The 26,921-nt window shown below is 38.7% G+C and overlaps 1 protein-coding gene across 3 annotated transcripts in view; it reads left to right on the top strand.

The window, feature by feature from the left end:
* The window catches only part of LOC124777329 (BRCA2-interacting transcriptional repressor EMSY), a 298,543-nt gene that overhangs the window by 168,235 nt on the left and 103,387 nt on the right, over positions 1-26,921 (top strand). For 2 of the 3 annotated variants that reach the window (XR_007015714.1, XM_047252688.1), the window contains exons 9-12: positions 928-1,074; positions 21,696-21,949; positions 22,196-22,336; positions 22,665-22,803. Coding sequence is in view for 2 of the 3 variants with exons in the window: in XM_047252688.1 (XP_047108644.1) it covers positions 928-1,074; positions 21,696-21,949; positions 22,196-22,336; positions 22,665-22,803 (681 nt within the window). In the remaining variant the exon portion in view is untranslated. The remainder of the gene's footprint in view (positions 1-927; positions 1,075-21,695; positions 21,950-22,195; positions 22,337-22,664; positions 22,804-26,921) is intronic. The other variant, XM_047252690.1, reaches the window with a different exon arrangement.

Here is a 26,921-nt window from a genome sequence, read left to right as displayed (position 1 = left end):
ATTGTTGGAGAACTGCTGTATGTGTACCTCTGATGGGTCTCCACAGAAGGGAACATCTAGAGTGGAGTCATCAACCTGACATCTGGATGATTGATCAGTGGGCCAAAGTTCTTTTCACAGATGAGTCCCAATTTGGTCTGGAGAGTGATTTTTGATGGATTCAGGTCTGGTGGGAATGGGGAACACGATTTTGGAATCCAGACATTGTGGATAAAGACCAATATAGAAGAGTATCCCTAATGGTGTAAGCAGAGATTATGTTGACCATTCGAACACCCATTCGTGAAATTGCATGGGTGAATCAGAAAGGTTCAACTGTTGTCAGGAACCATGATGAGATGTTAAGACCCCATGTTCAGCTGTTGTGAGATACTGTAGGCCAGACTTCACATTGTTGGACAAGAATGCTCAACCTCATAGTAGTAGTTGATGTTTTCTTGGTAACAGAAGATACTGCATGTATTTTGAATCCCATAAAGCATGTCAGGGATGCAGTAAAGAGAAGGGCTACATCATGTCAGCATCCACCAACCACTTTCCAAGACTTCTGAGCAGCTCTGCAGGAAGAATGGGCATTACTGGCTCAACGTGAGATTGATGACATCTTTCACAGCATGCCCCATTGTTGTCAGTCCTGTATTGCAGCCAGAAGTGGTCACACCTCATACTGAGCACATTAAGTAGTCATCGCAATGTGTATGCTAATACATTATGTTGGAAAAAATGAAGCACATTTTTATCTACCCTTATGCATGTTGCAGTTGTTTATGTCCTGTTTTACATTGTTTCTACTTTACTATCACCTTTTTATACTGTCTTGTGGCAAAATAAAATCAACCTTGCAAAATTGCCATTTGTTGCTTTAATTTTTGACACCAGTGTATTTTTGTGAATTTCATATTTAAATGTTTGATTTCATATTCACAGCAGGTGTGAAGATGGTGCCTATGTCTAATATGAGCAACAGTACCAAAATTCTGCCTAAGCCAGCATTTTCATCGTCTGTTCAGTCACCAGTTTATGTAATGACTTCGGCTACTGGTGGATCACTTGTTACAAGGACATCATCTACAGGTGAATTTATATTACTACTATTTTGCTTTCTGCTGAAATATTACAAAACTACTTTTCTGTGCTTACAGATTATCATCCTAACAACAGTTTCACTCATACTCTCCCACCATGATCAGAATCAAGTCCAAATCCAAAAACAGCATTGCCAATGACGTACAACACTTAGCAGTGAAAGCACATTTACACAAAGGCCATCATACAGCCAGGACAGAATTGAGCTTCTGGATGGATAGTGCATCTCTTTGTACAAACACTGAATATTCTAGAATATTCAAACATAAGAAATTACAATAATCTTCCAGACCTGATAAATACTAAATGACAAATAACTGTGTGTGGTTGGGAGTGAAGTAGCAGCCCGCAGCATGCCTGCCAGCAACACAAACCACTATGCCACTCTGTATGCAGTACAGCTCGCAGCATTGTTCCCTCTCCTGGAGAAACAGCACTCTGCTTGTTGGAGCTGACTTGTTGTTGTTGTTGTTGTTGTTGTTGTGGTCTTCAGTCCTGAGACAGGTTTGATGCAGCTCTTCATGCTACTCTATCCTGTGCAAGCTTCTTCATCTCCCAGAGCTGACTAAAACATCCTAATTCTAGAGCTTGTCAGTAGTCACCTGTATGACTGTGCCGGCAGATCCTAATGTGCTTGTCTTGTTGTCACATCCTCCTCACTGCGATGATCATCGAAGGTAGACCCTTGCATCTAAGTTTGACAGTCATCAAGTGGGTCTTCTTTCCTTAAACGGGAAGCCCTAATCATCAATGTGCTCCTCAAGAACCTTAGTAGGGCTTCATACGGAGGACATATACATTGTCTCTGCACTTTTGTCTTCTTGATGAAGGGTCATAAGTCTCAACTTCGTATGTGACATCTGACAAGTGACAAAGGATATGATATGGCCCAAAATAGCACTTTAAAAACTTTTCCTATAGTCCCCCTTTTTTGTGCAGGTGTAAAAACCCCTAACTAACTCTCCCAGGCTGTACCTCACTGGCTGGAGCTTGATGTTATATCACTCTCGATCTTTCTCCCAGGCATCCAGGGTCTTATATGAGCGATTTGTTTTACTTCTTTGGTCCTGGTGATGAAATGCGTCACATAATCAGTCTGAGTATCATCCAGTTGATACAGAAACAGTATATCAGTTGTCATTTTTATCTCGCAACAATGGAGCAGGAAAAACAATATGAAGCCTGAACTTCTTTGCTTTACTCTGTTGTAAGTAATTTCATAATGGGTAGTATTGTATCTCAATCTCTGTGTTCAACATCAATGTACATCGAGAGCATATCTGCCAACATCTTAAAGCATTCTGTGCGACCATTCGCTTATGGATGGTAGATGTCACAGTATGAAATTACCTCTGATACTAGACTTGAAAAATTATCCATGATTAGAATTCACCACACAAGATGCTCCATGCTTCAGAGTGTTGTCTTTCTTAGTATTTGACAATCCATGTTTTCCTTTATTTTGAAGAAATCATCTAATGATGATTTTTTTAAGAAGATGAAATGGATAATGGTATCATCAAAGTATTTTGTGGTGACATCCTTGTATAAAATCATCTTGGTCTTCAGACTCTGTCAGATCGGAGTTGAAACTCAAACTTTCAAAGATTATCACTATCTTTTTTATTGAGAGATGATTGTCTGCATACTTTATAGTGGCGTTCAAGCTTGTTATCAGATGGGTGACATTGCTGGAGATTCTAACTTCTGTTGGTGGTGTGACGTTATTTGGGTCCTGGATTTGCATGCACAAATGTGAGAAATAGGTACTATGAAGGTATGCCACCCTTCCCAAAAGGCCACTACTGAGAGGCAAAAGGAGACTGCCCCTAGCATCACCTGGACCCTTAAGAGTTTTGAATTTTGCTTCTATTTCTTTGAAGATGCTGCATTGTCAGTATTCATCTGCAGGCAGCACTCACATTATAACCTCCGTCTCTGTTAAAATTGTGATGGCGTATGCAAAGTTCTACCTTTTCCTTTATTACAGAACCCCAGTCAGTCAGTTTGTGGGAGAGGACCTTTGTTTTCTCAAAGTTGATCTTGCACCCCTGTTAAGACTTTGTTCTGCTATTGCTGATTCCTCAAGATTTCTGTACTTAATGTGCCATTTATGTTCAGTGCAGAACTTGGCTATGGTGCGAATATTCTGCTTTACATTGTGCACATTGTGGACAATGGACACTCAAATCCAGGCTGTCTTTCACTGACACACCAATTCTGCAATTTTTCACATTGGTTGAAATAATGGTCTAATACCATATTTATGCAATATGTGCCAAATCTTGCTTGAACTCACTTCACAGAACGGAAGGGATGCTGTGGGTTACTGTCTTCCATTGGGTGGATAGGTTTGTGGCTATGTTTACCAGGGAATGCAGCTCTAATTTTATGTGGTTTGTATCCATTTTTCCTGAATACATTCTTAAGGTGTTTTATTTCAGATCCAAGCCGATGGTGACCTCAAATTGAGGTGCTCTGTATAATAAAGTGCTCAAGACAGAATGCTTTTGAACTGGATGATGGACACTGTGCTCTTTTAGATAAAGAGCTGTGTGGATCAGCTTTCTGTACATAGAATGATCCAAGCATTGATTCAATTTACGTTCAACCAACAAGTCCGAAACTAGCAACTTTCCTTCCATTTGTTATTCTATTGTAAACCTGAGCTTCATATGTGTGTAATTCTTGAAGTCCAAAACTTGATTTAGTGCATCCATTCCATAAAGCCAGATTAGAACAACTTCACCAACATACCTATAAAAACAAGTTGGTCATAGAGGAGCATAATGTAAATCACATTCTTCAAAATCTTCTACAAAGAATATTTTAAAGGACATCATATTCGCCACTGACTGTAGAAATTATTTATTCCACAATTGCATTTTTGGCTTTTGGGCCATTTTCAACTGTTACTGCAAAAGATTTTGCTTCAGCACGTGAAAGACTAAAATCCTGTGACAGGTATATAGGTTATCATCAAAAATAAGCCTTTTCTTTGCAGAAATACAGTAACATCAGGCAAGTGTAAAGCTCTGTACATTTTCTACAATGAAAATGCTATTTCTGACGATGACATGGGTACATATTGGAGAATTTTAGAGTCTGATGTAAGCTGAAACAAAATCTTTTGCATTAGCACTTGGAAATGGCCCAAAGGCTAAAATTGCAATTGTGAAATAAATGATTTCTAAACTCAGTAGTAAATATTATGTCCTTTAAAAAATATACATGACTGTGAACACTGACCGTAAGAATTCCACAAAGACGGTAATGGTAAACCCTGGCAGACGGTCACATCTTGAGAAGGAAGATTATAAATTTCTCCATCTCTCTCTCTCTCTCTCTCTCTCTCTCTCACTCTCACTCACACACACACACACACACACACACACACACACACACACACACACACTTGTTTTCATAAGTAAACTTCACTGAAACAGCTCCAGAATAATTTATATTTCTGTTCTTATTCTCTCCTTGATTAATGGTATCATTGTGTGAAAATAATCTCAATACAGGCAATAATAACTTCTGTAATTTATTGTTGGTACTATGTGCTTCAGTTCGAGTTAGTGCAGATTAGTGATCAATATCTTATTATACGTACACCGTTTTGAAATGTTTGGTAGCTATATATACAATTTTAAAACACCAGGTTAATTTTAACACATTCATGTCAGTGCTGAGAATTGTGTTTCTCACTGTGGGGCAGTGCATGTATTCATGCTTTTGTTCATCTGGCAGTGCTGCTTTTCCTTGCCGGGTGGCAGCAGTCATGTTCAAACACCCTATGCTACTATTTTACAATACTGACCTTTTATGTTGAAAGTGGTGTAAGTCCATTCTTTCAAAATGACAACAGATCACATTAAAAAACTTTGCACTAAATTAATCACGAATTATATGATTTGTTCAGAAAGCTCTGTCTGTCATCTGTTTTTGACAAGGGTCTTGTTGGCCAAAAGCTCATTTTGTGAGAGTCTTTTTGTCGTGCCTATCTGCAACTCAGAATCTCCGCTATATGGTGAGTAGTAACTATCCTTTTCACAATATTGTTACATTTCATCATGGATTTTTCATTGCTGGAAAATGTAGCAAATAAGACAGTCTTCTACTGTATATCATAACTGTCGATTAGTTCAAAGGGCAGCCACCAGAGGCACTCTCAAAGTGGCATTGAGATTTCTTTAATGACACTCCATGAAGGTGTACAGTGAGAACTTCTTTGCCTAAATGAAGACACATTTCACCTTGCATTAATTAATTTTGAAGACAAAAATTCTGAAGAAGACTCTTTTTTACACTATGAGAAGTTATCTGCACCAACCACATCACTCACATCCAGGTATCTTCTTGTGCTGTGCTGAGAAGAACTGCTTCGACATTGTTCATCACACTGTGTGTGAAGTTTTTTAGATCGAACAGTGACTTGACTGCAGTTTTCAAGACTCGGTGACTTGCCTCTCATCAATATATGTCTTGCAAATGAAGGTGGTGTTTTGAGTTATATGAGTGCTAATAAATTTACATGCTATAGTGGCCGATTACCTGCACAAACACACATAAGTTGTTCAGACAGTTATATGCAATAGCCACTCTTACAATTGATGACTCCGATGTGATAAGCCTACAGTTATTAGAAGTACAAATTGTCGTGAGTGACCACAAACTACTAAAATGGAAGACTCCACATGTGCTGAAGGTCCAGTTTTCTGTCTTCTCAGTCCAGCACTCTGGTTTGTTCAGGTGGAAGCTTGTTTTTAATATGCAGGAATAACCACAGATTCTACCAAGTGGGCTCTAGTGGTCAGTCAGCTTGACCACCACAATTCGGCCAAAGTTGAAGACATCATAGCACCTCCTGCACAAGAATCACACTGTAAACTGAAGAGAGTTGATTCACCAAGCGTCTGCATCACAAGAGGAGTGCATATGTCCACTGTTAATGCAAGAAGATATTGGAGACAGGAAGCTGTCACAATACCTGAGGCACTTGCATGGTAAAGTCAAAGTGATAACTGTACCAGACACATCACTTCATATGCTCTGTAGTAGCTGTCTTCTGACTCAGGTTAAAGCCACAGTAGCATCAAAGACAGAAATGCCCTTGGATGCCATCCCAGATCTGGCTGACAGGATTCAGGATGTATAATCCCACCATTGATCAGTACTATAGTGATAGCATGCAACAGTCATCAGCAGTGACGGTGGCAGATTACAATGGCCTGTCAGAGTGGCCGCACTGGCTAGTCAAACGAGTAAAATGCTGTCTCAACACAGTTACAGCAAGGCTAGAGGTCAAGATCATCCATTCATTGCAGTATGAACCCATCAGTTTGAAGTGGAGCAGAGCAGTCACCTACAATCTGTTGGTTTCACTGGAGGTGGGGGGATCAGACACACAAGCGCACCTCACCTCGCACCTATCCAAACAGCAGCAGCAGTTGGACATAGGCGCATCCGATTGCAGGACAGTCTCTCAAGTCTCTCAGCATCACTGCATTAGTAACCGGAAGACTGGACATAAATTGCTATTGGACATGAAGATGAATTTTTCCATTTACCCACATATTTTCCTATATGACTGCCACCAGAAACTTCATTCTGCTTTCTGCAACTCAGCAATAGACACTTACGGTAGGCAACAGCTAGCTGGACTTGGATGGTTGCGTCATGCCTTCGTCTGGAATTTTACTGTTGTGGATGTTATGGAACCTTACTTCCTGGCATATTGTCATTTGCTAGCTGGTGTAGAAAATGCACAGCTCATTGAAAGCTTTACAAGACATGTTGCTGTTGGGTTCTGACGTAGTCCCAAGATTCATAGCACCAAGCCAGAGTATGCGTTAGAAAGCAGGTACCCCAGGTTGCTCAATCAGTTTTCAGGCATAACCCGATCGCCTGGCATCTCGAGGGAAGTACATCACAACAATGTGCATTTCATCAAACTACCAATTTCATGCCATCCTAGACATCTAGTTCACAACTGCAAAGGGGAAGTTTAACTCAATATTAAAGGAACCTGTTATTCGCCCTATTTGTAGTCCTCGGTCTTCAGCCCCCCATCTTGTACCAAAATGGGTGGCACATGATGTCCATGTAGTGATTCTAGTGTGGTGAACGCAAGAACGATTTTGGAGAGATATCCAGTGACTCTGTTAAAGGACTGCAATTGTATTCTCAGTGGTGAAGCTGTGTTTGGATGTTGGATGATGCAAAGGCTTTTATGCAAATTCGTGTGACCAACAAAGACAATCCAAAGACTGCTATAATCAATCCATTTGGCTTATTTGAAAGTTTTTATATGATATTTGGTTTGTGTAGTGCCGTTCAGTCATGGCACAGGTTCACTGACACACTGATTAGGGACTGTCATTCTACTTTGTATACCTGGTAATACCCTTATCTTTTCAGCCATAGCAGAATTGCATCAGCAACACATGTTGGTGATTTTCAAACATCTAGAACACATCAATTTGATGTTGAACACAGTCAAACACGTTTTTGACAAACCTCAGATCACCTTTTTGGACCACCTAATTTTCCTTAAGGGACACCAGAAAAGGTGGAAGCCACAGCCGTTTGGAATTTATTGCACATTTCATCACTCATATCAGCCAGATTTCTGGTCTAGACAACTTGGTCACTGACTGCCTGTCCCTTGCTAACATTATAAAAAAAAAAATTATTGAATATCTTCAGCTCATTAAGGCGTATGAATTTGATGAGGAACTTCAGAAGCTGTTGCACAGTTTACCACCCAGCTTTCAATTATAGCTTGTTGAAATGCCTGATTCTAATGTTCAACTGTATTGTGACATTTCCAGTGGCAGGTCTTGCCTGTTACTGCCAACCGCTTTCCGCAGACATGTTGTCAACAGCCTCTATTGGCAGTGCCACCCTGGTGTCATGTCATCTACTTATGTGGTGCCAGAGTCATTTGTCTGGCCTGGTTTTCAGAAGAATTCTCATGAGTGGGCTTGTGCAGCCTTCAGTGTCAGTGCAGTAAAATAGCCTGTCACATGCATGCATTCATTCCAGAGTTTCCAGACATGGTAGTGCATTTCATGCATGTGCACCATGATATTGCAGGTCCACTTCTCCTCCTAATGGTCAACGTTATCTATTGACTGTGCAATATTCTGCTGGTTCTTTACTGTAGTATCAGGTGGCAAAGTAAAGTTTGATCGAGAGTTAAGACTTCCTTTTATTCAGTCTTTCTCACCTTACTATATCAACACATTCGCCGACCTCTTCCAATCAGAGTCCATTTCTCAAGGTACTCCAGTTACTGCTGGAAGTTAACAGTACAAATCCAGCATCCAATTCTCAAAATAAATAAGATGCTTTTGATAATGAATGTATTGTGCAGGGTGTTTCAAAAATGACCGGTATATTTGAAACGGCAATAAAAACTAAACGAGCAGCGATAGAAATACACCGTTTGTTGCAATATGCTTGGGACAACAGTACATTTTCAGGCGGACAAACTTTCAAAATTACAGTAGTTACAATTTTCAACAACAGATGGCGCTGCAAGTGATGTGAAAGATATAGAAGACCACGCAGTCTGTGGGTGCGCCATTCTGTACGTCGTCTTTCTGCTGTAAGCATGTGCTGTTCACAATGTGCAAGTGTGCTGTAGACAACATGGTTTATTCCTTAGAACAGAGGATTTTTCTGGTGTTGGAATTCCACCACCTAGAACACAGTGTTGTTGCAACAAGACGAAGTTTTCAACGGAGGTTTAATGTAACCAAAAGACCGAAAAGCGATACAATAAAGGATCTGTTTGAAAAATTTCAACGGACTGGGAACGTGACGGATGAACGTGCTGGAAAGGTAGGGCGACAGCGTACGGCAACCACAGAGGGCAACGCGCAGCTAATGCAGCAGGTGATCCAACAGCGGCCTCGGGTTTCCGTTCGCCGTGTAGCAGCTGCGTCCAAATGACGCCAACGTCCACGTATCGTCTCATGCGCCAGAGTTTACACCTCTATCCATACAAAATTCAAACGCGGCAACCCCTCAGCGCCGCTACCATTGCTGCACGAGAGACATTCGCTAACGATATAGTGCACAGGATTGATGACGGCGATATGCATGTGGGCAGCATTTGGTTTACTGACGAAGCTTATTTTTACCTGGACGGCTTCGTCAATAAACAGAACTGGCGCATATGGGGAACCGAAAAGCCCCATGTTTCAGTCCCATCGTCCCTGCATCCTCAAAAAGTACTGGTCTGGGCCGCCATTTCTTCCAAAGGAATCATTGGCCCATTTTTCGGATCCGAAACGATTACTGCATCACGCTATCTGGACATTCTTCGTGAATTTGTGGCAGTACAAACTGCCTTAGACGACACTGCGAACACCTCGTGGTTTATGCAAGATGGTGCCCGGCCACATCGCACGGCCGACGTCTTTAATTTCCTGAATGAATATTTCGATGATCGTGTGATTGCTTTGGGCTATCCGAAACATACAGGAGGTGGCGTGGATTGGCCTCCCTATTCGCCAGACATGAACCCCTGTGACTTCTTTCTGTGGGGACACTTGAAAGACCAGGTGTACCGCCAGAATCCAGAAACAATTGAACAGCTGAAGCAGTACATCTCATCTGCATGTGAAGCCATTCCGCCAGACACGTTGTCAAAGGTTTCGGGTAATTTCTTTCAGAGACTACGCCATATTATTGCTACGCATGGTGGATATGTGGAAAATATCGTACTATAGAGTTTCCCAGACCGCAGCGCCATCTGTTGTTGAAAATTGTAACTACTGTAATTTCGAAAGTTTGTCTGCCTGAAAATGTACTGTTGTCCCAAGCACATTGCAACAAACGGTGTATTTCTATCGCTGCTCGTTTAGTTTTTATTGCCGTTTCAAATATACTGGTCATTTTTGAAACACCCTGTACATTGTACTTTTGTGTACAGTTACTATTAATTATAAAGTTGTTTTAGCATTCAGAACACCACAAATACATTAGAAAAACATTTTCTCCTGTCGCATGACATCATAGGCGTTGTCACGGCTGGTCTTCCTCTATAGCTCGCACCATATCTCCAAGGTGGGACCCTACAATGTGGAATTAACTGCCCAATCAGCAGTACTGCAAATGGGGTATGATGTTTATTGTCAGTCCCAGCTTGCAGATATGCTGCATCCATGCATTTCATGATACATGACTATAAATAAAATGTACAACCAAACAGTAGATTATCTAATTCTTTATGAAAATATTAATAGTGATAGTCATCATTCGTCAGTTTGAAAAATGCTTGTGCAACACATCACTTCACCAAAATGATATGTTACACTATGGATCCTTCCTCTTTGGCAAATGATGTCATCATAACCAAACAGTAAATATTCAAAGTTCAAAACTGGTTGTAAACCTTTTCCTAAAAATATCAATAGTTCATATATATTTGATGCATTATAACTGCTGCAATTGTAATTCATTTGTAGTAAATATACTTATTTGTGTTTATTACTTGGGGAATGCCCTAGAATGAATTACAAACTAGTAATCATAGACATGTATTTGCCTTATTGTCACTTTGATTAAATTTCTTAACATTTTTGCCTGGCAATCACTTTTTACTACGGATATGGGACCTTGTGCAACAACTATTTATGACCCATATGGATCATTAAACAGCTTTTTACAATATTTCATGGTTTTCTCTCATGCTTCACTCATTACAGGGACTCGCAGTCCAGTAGCCATGTGATTGAATTGTCCATATTTCTTCTAATTGAGTACATTTATTCCAGCACTCAGGCTCGTCCAACCATGCTCACAAAACTTTTGAAAATCACTGGATGTGTGCTACACTTCTGGTAAGCCTGTGAATCCAGCTTCATTTGAAGGAGTCCATAATGGAGACTATTGAATATGGTAAAGATGGAAGATAGTCAAGGTACTCCAGGAGGAGAAGAAAAGGCTGATACAAACTCTCACCACCCCCACCCCCCTCCCCCACCCCACTCGTGGCCCCCACCATTGCACTCCCTTTCTGACAGGTTCTTCACTTATGAGATGGAGGATAAAATTGTTTTACATACCATACAGAACAAACTCCTTGGTTTCATCCATATAGGCACCAGAAATTTAGTGGCTTAAATCATACAGACCTCCCATAGAAAATTCCTATAAACCAAACTGTGTTACTTATCATCTCCAATACTCTTAAAAGAAAAGAGAGAGAGATTCCTGTAGGAGGAGTGTACAAGACTCCACAAAACTCACAGATCCATATTGGGATATTGCCCTGTGTAGTTGTTACAGGTAAGTCCACATTTCATTGTTATGAGGCCAGTTCCTTATCAAACACCTTCAATATTCATAAAGTGCCCCCAAACCAGCAGAGTTACATGTTTTGAACAATCAACAAGTATTTTTTGTTGGTCATCTCATAATCAAACATGGAGAATAATGTCATCTTTAAATTAGCATATGAAACAGATTAAGAAAATCAGGTAAATTCATGTACTTCGGTGCTCTGGAAGAGCCTCGAAAGTAAAGGTACCAACTTACATAGTAACTGTCCAGATACACTTCTCTCCACAGAAAGATTCTCTCTACACAGTCATTTAATTGTCCACAGCAATAGTGTCCAGATTTACGTATCCTTCTTCTCTCAGATATAGGTCATTCTTTTCCTCTGGGTCCACCTATCATTCTATCACACCATACATACATACTGGTTAGAGTATGATATTGTATTAATAGTATTTACAACTCTGCCTTCTCCTTATAAACATGTATCTCCAAGGTAACATACTCTTAGTACAGTCCATATTCATACCCAGGGGGATTTAGTTCGTCATGCTTACACTTCATAGCTAATGGTATATCGTCCTTGATTCACTCATCAAAAGTGATGGAGCTAACATCCAGCACCAATTGAAAAAAGAAATAACTCGTCTAGGTTCTGCAGTCTAAGGTTACTTAATTTCTGTTGTTTACCACATATTCATGTAAAACTACGTTAATTGGAAAGGTGTGTTTCTTATGACACATATCTTTTGATCATATCCATATTAGAGAGAGACCTTTCTCTTTTCCACTCAAAGAGTATACTAAGAAAACAGACTTCAGCTGTGGAGTTGCTATACTTTTATAGGGACCTTCATAATGATGGGAAAACTTGCTTGTTTCTTTCTTTAATTGTGTACTGTGATGAAAGAATTCCACTAAAATCATTTCATTATGTTTGAAATAAGGGGCACTTGCTTTTAAATTATGTTCTTGGACTCGAAATTGTGCATGTGTATTTAAATTCCTTTCTAACTTTTCTTGTAATTTTCTAGGTGGTACCTCTTCTATTTCAGACCAACAAAAAAAATTGAACAGCCATTCTCCTATGAACTTTTTATTCGTACTACTTCTGGGGAAAGTCCAGTTGACAAGTGAGGTAATTCATAAAGGATAGCTTAAAACTCTGGGATCATCTGTGCACAGGTCACTTGTTTCATAGAACAATAGACCCAGGTTAATCTTTGTATCTCTTTAATTATTCTTTCAGATAGCAGTAAATAAATAATAATCAAGGCTTCAGCCCCACAATTAAATACTCTCAACATAAATGTCCTATCATTACTAACATCTACTTCAGTTTTCAATACCAGCAATGTAGGAAAAAATGGATTGCTACTTACTGTAAAGATGACACATTAAGTTGCAGACAGGCATTTACACTAAGCTTTTGGCGACAAACTTTGTCAGAAAATGAAACACACACCATTCTTTCACACAAGAATGAATTGTATGTGTTCCTTTTTCTGATGAAGGCTATGGCCAAAACCTTATGTGTAGCTGGCTTTTAATTGTGCCTGTCTGCAACTTAACATGTCATCTTTACAGTAAGTAGCAATCTATCTTTTCCGACTTTAACGTGTACTTCCATTTATAAAACCAATAATGATGTAACATAAGGTGCCCCACATGCTTGGAAGAATTCCTTCTGTATAACAAATTACCATTAAATATTAAATCCCAGTCTATTAATGCATTACCTCTAATGCTTGTGAGGGATAGACTTAACTGAAATCTTATACCTTGTTACTGAGCCAGCAGTTATACTAAACATCTACATTTGCTGCATTTTGCTAACATTACACAGTGAGACAACTTCATCTGTAATACTGTTCCTCTCTTCCAACAATAAACAAAGAACAGTAACTGTATACATAATGCCACTGCCTCAGATAAGTAAATAAGAGTAAATAAAATTGAACAATTTTAACCAACATCATAAACTAAATAAAAATGCATCCAGTTAAGATACTAGTTTTTGAGAGGCACACAGCATCAGATGTGCCATGCGATGTCATCAGCACCATAAAATGACTGAACTATCCTCAGGATTTGGGCAATAGACACATCTTCAATCTTGGCTTCCAATGCTTTCAATGGACAGTACACTTCTTCCTATTGAGAATCAAGCATCTACATAAAGTAGCATGCCTAAAATTATGCAGCATACACTATTAATAAACCTTATTGCTTCTACAGATAATGAATTGTATGCTGGTTTTTGTGAAACTCTTTCATAGAATAATGCTACAGTCAAATACCTATTCCTGTTGAAATACTACTCACATCAACAACAAATACCACAATATACTTTGGTACATTCACTCATATCCAACCTCTGCTGACACAGACTGTGCTCAAGGCTTAACTCTTCATAAGTACCTTTCAGAGGTACATATAAATATTTGCTAAAAATCTACTGTATAAGAATTTGTTACTTCAGAAACTTCTGTCATAAGGACACCAATTGCCACCTCCTGTTCCTTTCTCAACCTACATGTGGTATGGCATCTGTGCTTGGATTAAGTATCTCCTCCAAGATTCCATCCTTAGTCTCAGTTAATTCATCCAAAATTCTGTGGTTCGCTCTCTGCTCTGTTTGTTACCACATTACAGTGATGTGTATCTACAGATAATTCAGTCCTTTCTCATTCTTTGTAGTCATATAGGTCAGTGATACAATTCTCGAAACCAGGAAGTGTAGAGCCTGAAATAGTGACTACATCTGAATCTTTGCTTTGTTCCAACACACTTAACCTTACTTGTGTGCATGAGATTTTAGTGTGTATTGTGTTAAATTCCATATCAGTTAATTCTTTTAATTGTTTCAAATCCTTGATCACATCTCTAAACTACTCATTCACTTCATTTCTAACTAAATACCACTGTTTCAATATTTCCTAATTTATCTCCTCTGGTAAGTTGGAAAGTGTTGTCTATAACTGCAATATGCTGTTTTGTGTTTCGTGGCTTTTTCCTAGTTAAAACATTGATATGCTGTTCTAGTGTGGCATTTGTTGTTTTTACTTTATTTTTTAATTCTTGTTTAGTATGTGCTAGTATCATGTTTGTCATTTTTATTTCTTTTTTAAATTCTCTAGTGCTGTGTTTGCTTGTCCAAGTGTGACAATTAACTCAAGATTCTCACTAAATGTTCTGAACCAGCCCAGGATGTCCACATCCATTTTTCTTGTCACGATTGGCATACAATGCCTACACTAACACATTTTAATTAATCTCATCTTAATATTGTAACAGGGCTAGGCTATATCACTGTAATACACTGATAAATCTTGGTTGCAAAGCTACTTGCAGTTTCACTCATGATGCAAAAAAGATGTTTTGGAAACTAATCAATTTGGATTTTATACAGCTCACCAGAATCTTGCCGTGTGTTAATGCCGGCGGGAAGCTGGATTGGTGTGTGGGTCGTGCTGCATCATTGAAAATGGGTGCATCATTGACACTGTAGCCACTGTAGATTGACAAGCTACAGCTGCGATCTGCAGTTGCTGTTGTAGGTTGGTCATGGTATTATTACAATCAAAGCCCTTCTTAATCATACTTGAATCTTCTGACACATGGACTAGTAATTTTCTTCTCCATCGTAATTGTAGTCAAAGGATTTAATAATTGCTCATTGGCCACCCCAAACCTTTTCAAAACACTTGATTCACAGTGCTAGCAATTGATTTTGCACTGCTGCGCAATCTTGGCCTTTGATCTCCATTACTGTTGACAACAGATATCAACTCCCACAAATCTATGTACCCACAAGTCACCCGTTTCCCTTAAAATTTCAAATTTGTGTTTACTATTCTGGTTCTTTTATTAACTCCCTGGCATATTTGTTCTCAGTCCTGTCATGGTCGCCACATGCCATGTTCCACTGGTTCTTTACCACAATATCACGTGGTGGAGTAGTCTGTTCAGAAGATAACACTTCCTATTCTTCAGTCTTGCTCACCGCACTATTTTCAGTTGCCTGAGACTGCAGTTGTGTGTGTGTGTGTGTGTGTGTGTGTGTGTGTGTTTTGTGTATTTACATCTATTGTTGATGAAGGCCTTATTTATTTGTGACAGTCTTTTTGTTGAGTCTGTCTGTGACTTAGCATCTCCACTGTATGGTGAGTAGCAACTTTCCTTTTCATAATATTATTACATTTGATCCAGGATTTCCATTGTTTGATTTTTGCACATAAATAAGATACATATCCAAACAGTAGATTGGCTAATGCATTATGAAAATAAGCTTTTATAGTGATGATCATCATTCTTTGGTTCAAAAAAAGCCAGTGCAATACATCATTTCACCAAAGTAATTTGTTCCCTGACAACAACCATTGATCAGTTTACCCATTCAGTGAAAGCTACACCATCTGACAACATATCAATGGAGATGCTAACCTCTGCCTTCATTTCAAAATGTGTTTCTGAATTCAGTTGTTTGCTGCACAAAATTACACATTTTGAGTTGTAGTTAAGCAATTCAGCAAATTCTGTGGCACTCTCCATCTATGGACAATCTGTTACTACCCAGCAAGCAATGACATGATTGCAAGATTGTCATAATTGGCCTCCACACAGCTTACAAAACAGACTTAGACTAATTTTCAGCATTGTATATGGCAAAACACTTAAGCTGCTCAACGACTTCATTGATCTGAGATCTTCACAGCTACCGAGCCATGACTTATCGGATTTAATTTGTCACTCGAGGAATCACCTTAGACGCATTTGCCAACATCAAACCTCCTGACACAGAACAATGCCTATCTTCATGCATCATGACCTGGAAAGCACACATGTTATGTTGCATACAGACGGTGTCAATCCATCGCTACAAGCTTCATACACAGGCCCACATAAAGTGACTGAAAGAAGAGAATGAACACTGGATATTGTACTAAATGGTAAAATTGCTACTGTGTCAATCAGCAGTGTAAAACTGACATACTAATTTCCAGAAGTGCCACTTACACTTTTACCTTACAAACAACATCAGCCTCAAACAAGTACTACCATCCAAAAGAGACTCACAACCTTACCAAAGACCATGCTCCGGATGACAAGTTTATTTCCTGCTACATATTTTGGTGGGACTCTCTCCCTGTGTGGCTGATGTAGTGAATAAAACTGCTGTATACTGTAGCTGTCAGTTAGTTTGTGGTCCAGCTGCCACAGGCACTTTTGATTCAACATCAGTAATTGATTGTTTTATTACGCCCTGTGGAACTAAACAGCAGGAATTTCTTTGCCTTAATGAAGACACATTTTGCATTTCATTAATTAATGTTGAAAACAAAAGTTCTGAAAAAGATTTGTTTCCCATGCTGTGAGAAGTTCTCCATGCCAACTACATCATATGAAGACATATTTTGTGCTGCGCCAAAAAGAACTGCTTCCACAATGTTCATTTCATCATGTGTGAAGTCTGTTTCGAAGAAACAGTGACTTTCTTCTCATAAATATTAATCTTGCAAATAAACAGTTACTTAGATGTAAATAAATGTTGTTTTATTTAGAGTTTTGACCAGGCTAATAAATTAGCATCCTATATTGCAGATTACCTGAATTTGTTCAGATGGTTATTTTCCATAACCACTTCAACAGAAATATTCAAATAACAGCGTGCTGTTTTGCAACAGCGTGCTGTTTTGCAACAGCGTGCTGTTTTGCTGTAGTCATAATCCATTAGTACTTTTCTGTGCTAGATCTCTTGTGTACAAGATAAATTTAAAAAAAAAGTTATTTGCTGTCTTTCAGTTGATACCATACAATCAATATTCTGATATCCATTACTCAGCACTGTAGAAATATACACTTTTAATCATGGTGTACAAGAAATTGCTCAAAAACTTCTAAAACATATGTTGCCTAAGGTGTCAAAGTACACTGTCTCATAAACTCTGTTCAAAATGTACTAGCATCACAGAGAAAGAGCAGATGGGTCTTATAGAGCAAATTACACAAGAAGTGGGTTTGACTCAACTTTGGCAGGGAAAAATTACCAGTCTCATATCTAAATGTAAAAATAAAGTGACTTGGTAATGCTCTTTACTTGTAAGTTGTTGTTTGTTGTTGCCATCATTATTGTCATTGTCATTGAGGTCTTCAGTCCGAAGACTAGTTTGATCAGCTCTCTGTGCTAGTGTATTCTGGGCCTAGCCTTGGTCTCCTCCTACAGTGTAAAGCACCTTTGATGAAGCTATCCTCGATTGAAGTGGAAGTCAACGTTAAGAAAAGTAGCTCGTTGGGCTGAGGAGGATCAGGTGTACCAAATGGAGGAGAAGGTGTGGGGTTTATGGAGGAATTTGAAGAGGGTGTCCTCACCCACTGTCCAGATCATGAAGATATCATTAATGAATCTGCACCAGGTGATGGATTTGGGATTCTGAGTGTTTAAGAAGTATTCCTTTAGATCATGCAGTTAGGCGAACAAGAGAACTTATGCTCACTCACAGCCTGTGTAATGACAATTGTGGTAAAAGAGGGTGGTCAGACATCACTATGTAGCACAGGGGGAAATGCAAGAAATGTGATGCTATCTTCAGAACAACGGTCATAGATAGGTTTGGCGTAACCTTAAAAATGAGGATATGTACTTACGGTGATATATACTTGTGGTGCAGTGCTTAAAGTGGAATGTAGCATGTTTAAATCAATGAAAAGTAGGATTACGGCTGGCTTAGGAACTACAAAGTGAAGCTGAGACACACCAACATTAATTTAAGACTCGTTAGTGTGTGTTTATGGTATGTGAACGTGTATTGAAGAGCTTAGAGTGTTTCAAAAATCTGAACATAATGAAAGAATTCAATTGACAGTGATATTACAATACCTTCCCCACAAACAATTATGAACAATTAAAAAGTGATCAGCAAGAAGCGGAGCTGCAAAAATTAAAGAAAGTGCTGTTAAGTGATGTGGTGGAAATAACTATTCATCGTACGGTAGCAAGAAATAAACATCTGAATAATATCCCCCAACATTTCCACTATGAAAAAATATATAAATTTTTTTCCTGAAGAAACACTCAACAAATTAATCTGCAGTTCGGACAAGTTACCATATTGAGTTTCAGTGCGCAAAGCATTGCGGAATTTCATTGATTTTCAGTTGGCATTGACAGTGTTTAAACTGAGTCGCACTTAGAACTTACAGAAATGCAATGTGACAGTTGCATGATAATTTTCATAACAAAATTAGTCTCACAGACGTTTATTTCCTCTACATAAATTTCCTTAATTTTAGAAGTCTGCAGCTGGGGTTATGCCAGTGCTCCAATCTATATACTTGTGGGAGCAACATTTCTCTGCAGTGAAGAGAACGATATCTACCCACAGAGGCTCACTGCCAGACTTCAACTTAAAAGTTGTCTTGGAGTTAGCAGTGGTCAGAAAGTGGTACCAAACATTGATATTGTACTGAATAGCAAAATGAATAATATTAATTGACTTCTTGTATTTCTGTGTTTAACATTCAAATAAAGTGGTAATGAAATGTAGGTGTCAATTTAAATTTTGTTCTAAAATGGCATTCATCACAAGGCTGAATGAATCATTAAGAAATATCATTTTTCATACTGAATTGCCTTATGTTCTTCCCCCATTAAAATATTGAGGAATGTTTTATTTTGTTGTCATTTCTCATTAATATAACAGTCTTAGAAAATAAATGTGCTACAAAATGTGTTAATGAGCCATCATAAAGCAGTGCACTCCATAGAATGTGACATTATTGGCCATAGAATTAAGACTTGTTGGGAAGTTATCTTGTGCCTATCCCTTTTCACACTACCTTCCACTCACTCCACCCTTTCCTGTGATATGTCACTGTGAGCTAGCCAGTTGTTCTGTGGTGTGATGGCGAGCCACCTCACATTAGCAGATTGGTGAACAGGCCTGCTCTAGATGGCCCATGAATAGGTTGGCATAGGATGGTGCTATGCAGTTGCCTATTGCTGTACCATTAATTTTTTTTTATAGATGATGGCTTCAAAGGAGAAGTAACTGTGGGTGAGGATATAGTTCATCATGGTGACCAGAAAGGAAGTTGTAGATATAGATTAATTGTGGGTGAGGATATAGTTTGTCATGGTGACCAGAAAATAAGCTGTAGATTTGGAGTCAGACGGGCATCTGGAAAGGTAGTGTTCAATAGCAGCAAAATATTGTGCATTGGGCAATGTTTGTGTACAGGGAGGTGGCATCAACAGAGATGAGTGAGGCACTAGGTGGTAAAGAAAGAGGAATTGGCTAGTGTGTTATATATATACATCACCCTTATTCTCCTCCCTCCCCACCCCATCCTGCCCCACCCCATCCCCCCTTCTTCTGCTTTGAGTTTTTCCTCCACGTCTTCTTCTTTTAATTCTTAAGTGTACTGTTCATTTCATTTCTCTTTCTTGTAATCCATCTTTATTCCTCTCTCTGCCCCCATCATATCTGAACTAAAATTGGCACAGTGCTTATTAATGTACTGCATTTGACTCCTACTTTGTCTGATGCCTCTCCTTTACCTTTGTCTGCCCTCATCTTCATAAAAACCTAGTTGCTCTCATTCTCTGGTCTCAGTGGCCTGTCCTTCAATTTTTAACGCTATGCAACCTACCCCACTTACTTCCACAAGGAAGAATTGTCCTGAAAGCTATGATAGTTTCACGTACATCCATTTTTTAATGTTCCTGTTGACAGTTTCAAAAATGTTACCTCCTAAAGTTAAGTAATTCTCTAATAAATTGGTATTGTTCAGTAAAACAGGAAAACCAGAATGAACATAATTCAAAATTAAACTGTAACCTACACCACTATAATACCAAAATTAAATTAGAATACCATTTTAACCCTTGAGTGGGCACACCTGTGTATAAAGTGTGCCGATCACAGATAACATTGTTTTGTACGATCCATTGTGGTTTTATAATTGCAAGCCTGTATCTATTCTTCATTATTGCCTCAGCTAACACAGTAATAAGTTGTGTTGTCATATGGCCAAGTGAGCAGCAGTAATATAAAATAAACTGCGAACTAGGTGGAAAAAAATTACAATCTCTGCAAAAAAAGACTCAGAATCGGAGCTAGTAGCACAGTCCCACAATTAGGCAGTAATCTATGAGATAATTAATAATCGTTTAAGTGATCCGATGCAACTGACTGTTTAAGACTTTGAATGGATCATTACTATGGTTTAATTCTTGTGTGCGGCAACAGAGTGATACAATAAAAGGTTTACTTTTTATTGTTTAATTAAATAGTAATTTAGCTAATTTGTTCTATTGTTGTTTAATTAAACTAAGATTAAACCAGAATTTTCTTCAGAAGGGTTTAGCTTGATAACATAAAGGCAGCTATTCTTTATGCCTGCAAAGTGCACCTCGCACCCGCTCGTGCTATGAAAAACGAATCGCCCACTCAAGCATTAATAGCCACAAAACAGCATTTTATGAAAACATGCATTACATCATGGCCTGAAGTTGGCTGATACCATTCCTAGAACTCTCTCTGTCCCTCCCTGTGTGTGTGTGTGTGTGTGTGTGTGTGTGTGTGTGTGTGTGTGTGAAGTTATTTTATAAAATGTAAAATATATTGAAACCATATCTGTATTATTTTGCTAGCATATCCGATTAAGTGGTGAGTAGCGCGCGCACGCACACACACACACACACACACACACACACACACACACACACACACACACACACACACACACACCTTTTAGTATGTGTGTATTCTCCTGCCACCACTTGCTGAGTAGATATTTTATCTATCCATTCACTTTATAATGTTTCTAATTTGTATGATGACATTTTTTGAAGAAATTAGTCTCATCCAATACAGTATATGCACTTTGGCATGTGCTTAACAGACTTCCTGATTCATTAGGTTTCAGATGTGCAGTCACTGAAGCACTCCGTTTCTGCAGTTGATATTTCAACAGTATAAGTTCCAACTATCTTCCCAATAAGCTGGCATGCTTGAGCTACAGCACTAACAACCGTTATTTTAAACATGATAACCATGTCATTGTCACTTGAACCACAATATATGTAATGGTCAGAGATGTTGTTTCACAGCAAAGAGCTTTGAACTGATATATGGTTAGATGCTGCAATATTGATGCGTGTTATGCCATCACAGGTAGCACCTGAGAACGGCAACTGGAACTTTTGTTAAGAAAATTGATGGAAAAATGGAATCAGATTGTCAAATAACATATGTTAAGGCTTAACAGTTTTACTTATAAGAAATTATTCTAGAAGATATATGCTTTTTCAGCAGGTACTGTATCCCGCATGGTGACTATCAACACTGCATCTGCACCACATTCTAACTCTTCGGTGTCAGAGATCCGTACAGCACCAACAACTGTGATTACAAAAAACATTTCTAAGCCATTACAAACTGTACACATTTCTGCACAAAACAGCAATGTTTCTAAAGGTATTGGTGGAAAACCAAATGTGATATTGGTACAAAAGCCTTCAGGTTCTGCTTTAAGTCGAAGCATTACACTGCCTCAAGGAGGAAAGGTTAGTTAAACTCTATCATTAAAACGTAATGAAAGTATTATTAATATTATCAGTGTTGAAAGGGGACTTATTTTCCCTTTTCCACTTCAAAATTTTATTGATGATTTTATGCAAATACTAGCTTTGTGAAATTTGGTGCTTAGCACTGAATGATTTATTATAGTCATTTTCAAGTTACACATATGAGTGTTACTGTTTTAACTCTTGTCATTATTTCATTGAAATTTTCTAACTCTGTTATTCCAGGAAATACTTGGCAAGGTATTGGTTGGAAAATCAGGAATGCCTGCAGGCCACCACTCATCTGTACTGTCACTGGTAAAATCATCTCATGTTGTTCACCCTGCAACCCAGCAGAGTGGAAATTTATCAGCAACCACAACTCATGTAAGAAAAGGGGCTTTATTTTATTCGTGTTGTAAAGATGACAAGCTGAGTTGCAGACATTCACTATGAAAATACTGTTACATATTAGCTTTAAGCCAAAGCATTCTTCTTCTTCTTTGTGCACTCTCTTTTCTGAAGAAGGTTTTGGCTAAAAGCTAATACATAAGACTTTTCATCGTGCCTGCGTGCAACTTGATGTGTCGCCTTTATGGAAAGTAGCTATCTGTCCTTTTGATAATATTGTTGATATTCCAGCCTGGATTTTCCATTGTTAGACTCATTATACTGTCAGTTTCAGTGTGCTAAGAAAAGGTTTTTGTTGTTATAGGGAAATGTTATTGTTCTCGATCTCAGTCAAGAACAGCTAAATAAGAATTCAACTTTGAGTGACATATTAAGGGTTTCAGGAATTATACCAGAAGATGGATCTGCTTCAGAGACTATACCCACAGAAGCTGTGGAAGAAGGTGATTATGCTCTTACATTTGTAAATGTGAGTTTATATGTGGAATTCAGAAATTAACTGATGGAAAAAAGCATGAGATTACAATAAAATGATACGCTCAAGCTGTAATATTATTAATATTGTCTTTCCAATAATGCTGTCCTATCTTGCAAGTAATTACAGCTATTAACTTATGGTGTACTAATGATTTTAGTAGTTGACACACACTAATGAGTCAAATGGCTTTTATGTAGTTCACTTTCTATTTAGAAAAGTTTAATCCCATTCCTTTGTCAAATGCAGTCTATGAATTAAGTTGCAACCACCAGGAGCAAGTGAAATCCTACATTGGCATTTGACTGCATGTCCTCAAAGTGAGATGATACTGAAACTTTGGAGTGGGATTGCTGTTGTACTGTAAACCAAACTGGATAGCTTCACACCAGAAAGGCATTTTTTATTATATGTTAAACAAATGGTAAATTTATATTGCCAAAATCTAAGCCTTTTTAGAGTCTATGGTCTTTTACCTGGTTGTCTTATAGCACAAGGAGTTATGTCTAATTGTCAGTGGTGTCCTAGACTCTGGACGAATCATGGTGGTCGCCTTAACCAATAGCATCTTTATCAAAGGTGGGCTGGCTAGCTGCAACAGCTTTCTGTTTCCTTAGCATCAGTTCATGGCTTATGTCACAATATTTGTTGGCAGGGAAACTTAGTTCAGACTGTAACCATATGTACAAATTAATTTTCAATTTGAATGTAAAATAATTCATTCCACATCACTACAAGATCCATGGGAAATGTAAGTAACCAACTAACCACCTCTCTGCAATGTGTGCATCTACTCTTGTAGGTGGCTGGTCATCTGGCAGCTTTCTGTACTATTAGCTCCAAGCGGTCTGTGACTCGACAGCAGAATGTAACTTTTAATCTCTAGATCTCCAAATTTTTAATTGATGAGAAACTATTTTTTAATCCTTGTACTTGCCCTAGTAGCAGTGCTGCTGTGGAAAATAATTTCTGAAACACTATGTATTTCTGTGTTTTGACATAATTTCATTTAAAGACTGACAGACAATTTGACTCCTGTCAACCCAAAGACCATGATGGAATTCTGAACACTTTTTATTTAACAGCTCCTGCAAGTGGGTATAATGCCCTCTTCATTCATGTTTTCCCACTCGCTCATCATAAGAACATTCTGCTTCATGTTTCACACACAGGTCCCTGGCAAATACTGGGTACTTGAGTCCTTTCAGTTGTTTTTTTCCAGAACTTTGCTTCTCATATTCTCTCCCCCATTCGGATCTCCGGGAGGGGACTACTCAAGAGGACATCGTTATCAGGAGAAAGAAAACTGGCGTTCTACGGATCGGAGCGTGGAATGTCAGATCCCTTAATCGGGCAGGTAGGTTAGAAAATTTAAAAAGGGAAATGGATAGGTTAAAGTTAGATATAGTGGGAATTAGTGAAGTTCGGTGGCAGGAGGAACAAGACTTTTGGTCAGGTGATTACAGGGTTATAAATACAAAATCAAATAGAGGTAATGCAGGAGTAGGTTTAATAATGAATAAAAAAATAGGAGTGCGGGTTAGCTACTACAAACAGCATAGTGAACGCATTATTGTGGCCAAGATAGACACAAAGCCCATGCCTACTACAGTAGTACAAGTTTATATGCCAACTAGCTCTGCAGATGATGAAGAAATTGATGAAATGTATGGCGAGATAAAAGAAGTTATTCAGGTAGGGAAGGGAGACGAAAATTTAATAGTCATGGGTGACTGGAATTGGAGAGTAGGAAAAGGGAGAGAAGGAAACATAGTAGGTGAATATGGATTGGGGGGAAGAAGTGAAAGAGGAAGCCGCCTTGTAGAATTTTGCACAGAGCATAACTTAATCATAGCTAACACTCGGTGCAAGAATCATAAAAGAAGGTTGTATACCTGGAAGAATCCTGGAGATACTAAAAGGTATCAGATAGATTATATAATGGTAAAACAGAGATTTAGGAACCAGGTTTTAAATTGTAAGACATTTCCAGGGGCAGATATGGATTCTGACCACAATCTCTTGGTTATGAACTGCAGATTGAAACTGAAGAAACTGCAAAAAGGTGGGAATTTAAGGAGATGGGACCTGGATAAACTGAAAGAACGAGGGGTTGTAGAGAGTTTCAGGGAGAGCATAAGGGAACAATTGACAGGAATGGGGGTTAGAAATACAGTAGAAGAAGAATGGGCAGCTCTGAGGGATGAAGTACTGAAAGCAGCAGACGATCAAGTAGGTAAAAAGACGAGGGCTAGTAGAAATCCTTGGGTAACAGAAAAAATATTGAATTTAATTGATGAAAGGAGAAAATATAAAAATGCAGTAAATGAAGCAGGCAAAAAGGAATACAAACGTCTCAAAAATGAGATCGACAGGAAGTGCAAAATGGCTAAGCAGGGATGGCTAGAGGACAAATGTAAGGATGTAGAGGCTTGTCTCACTAGGGGTAAGATAGATACTGCCTACAGGAAAATTAAAGAGACCTTTGGAGAGAAGAGAACCACTTGTATGAATATCAAGAGCTCAGATGGCAACCCATTTCTAAGCAAAGAAGGGAAGGCAGAAAGATGGAAGGAGTATATAGAGGGTTTATACAAGGGCGATATACTTGAGGACAATATTATGGAAATGGAAGAGGATGTAGATGAAGATGAAATGGGAGATACGATACTGCGTGAAGAGTTTGACAGAGCACTGAAAGACCTGAGTTGAAACAAGGCCCCGGGAGTAGACAACATTCCATTAGAACTACTGACGGCCTTGGGTGAGCCAGTCCTGACAAAACTCTACCATCTGGTGAGCAAGATGTATGAGACAGGTGAAATACCCTCAGACTTCAAGAAGAATATAATAATTCCGATCCCAAAGAAAGCAGGTGTTGACAGATGTGAAAATTACCGAACTATCAGTTTAATAAGTCACAGCTGCATAATACTAATGCGAATTCTTTACAGACGAATGGAAAAACTAGTAGAAGCGGACCTCGGGGAAGATCAGTTTGGATACCGTAGAAATGTTGGAACACGTGAGGCAATACTAACCTTACGAGTTATCTTAGAAGAAAGATTAAGGAAAGGCAGACTTACGTTTCTAGCATTTGTAGACGTAGAGAAAGCTGTTAACAATGTTGACTGGTATACTCTCTTTCAAATTCTAAAAGGTGGCAGGGGTAAAATACAGGGAGTGAAGGGCTATTTACAATTTGTGCAGAAACCAGATGGCAGTTATGAGAGTCGAGGGACATGAGAGGGAAGCAGTGGTTGGGAAGGGAGTGAGAAAGGGTTGTAGCCTCTCCCCGATGTTATTCAATCTGTATATTGAGCAAGCAGTGAAGGAAACAAAAGAAAAATTCGGAGTAGGTATTAAAATCCATGTAGAAGAAATAAAAACCTTGAGGTTCGCCGATGATATTGTAATTCTGTCAGAGACAGCAAAGGACTTGGAAGAGCAGTTGAACGGAATGGATAGCGTCTTGAAAGGAGGATATAAGATGAACATCAACAAAAGCAAAACAAGGATAATGGAATGTAGTCGAATTAAGTCGGGAGATACTGAGGGTATTAGATTAGGAAATGAGACACTTAAAGTAGTAAAGGAGTTTTGCTATTTGGGCAGCAAAATAACTGATTGTGGTCGAAGTAGAGAGGATATAAAATGTAGACTTGCAATGGCAAGGAAATCGTTTCTGAAGAAGAGAAATTTGTTAACATCGAGTATAGATTTAAGTGTCAGGAAGTCATTTCTGAAAGTATTTGTATGGAGTGTAGCCATTTATGGAAGTGAAACATGGACGATAAATAGTTTGGACAAGAAGAGAATAGAGGCTTTCGAAATGTGGTGCTACAGAAGAATACTGAAGATTAGATGGGTAGATCACATAACTAATGAGGAGATATTGAATAGAATTGGGGAGAAGAGAAATTTGTGGCACAACGTGACTAGAAGAAGGGATCGATTGGGAGGACATGTTCTGAGGCATCAAGGGATCACCAATTTAGCATTGGAGGGCAGCGTGGAGGGTAAAAGTCGTAGAGGGAGACCAAGAGATGAATACACCAAGCAGATTCAGAAGGATGTAGGTTGTAG

Source organism: Schistocerca piceifrons, chromosome 2, assembly GCF_021461385.2.
Source record: "Schistocerca piceifrons isolate TAMUIC-IGC-003096 chromosome 2, iqSchPice1.1, whole genome shotgun sequence".
NCBI lineage: Eukaryota > Metazoa > Arthropoda > Insecta > Orthoptera > Acrididae > Schistocerca > Schistocerca piceifrons.
The sequence above is the reverse complement of the archived record's forward strand: the minus strand, read 5'-3'. Positions and strand labels throughout refer to the sequence as shown.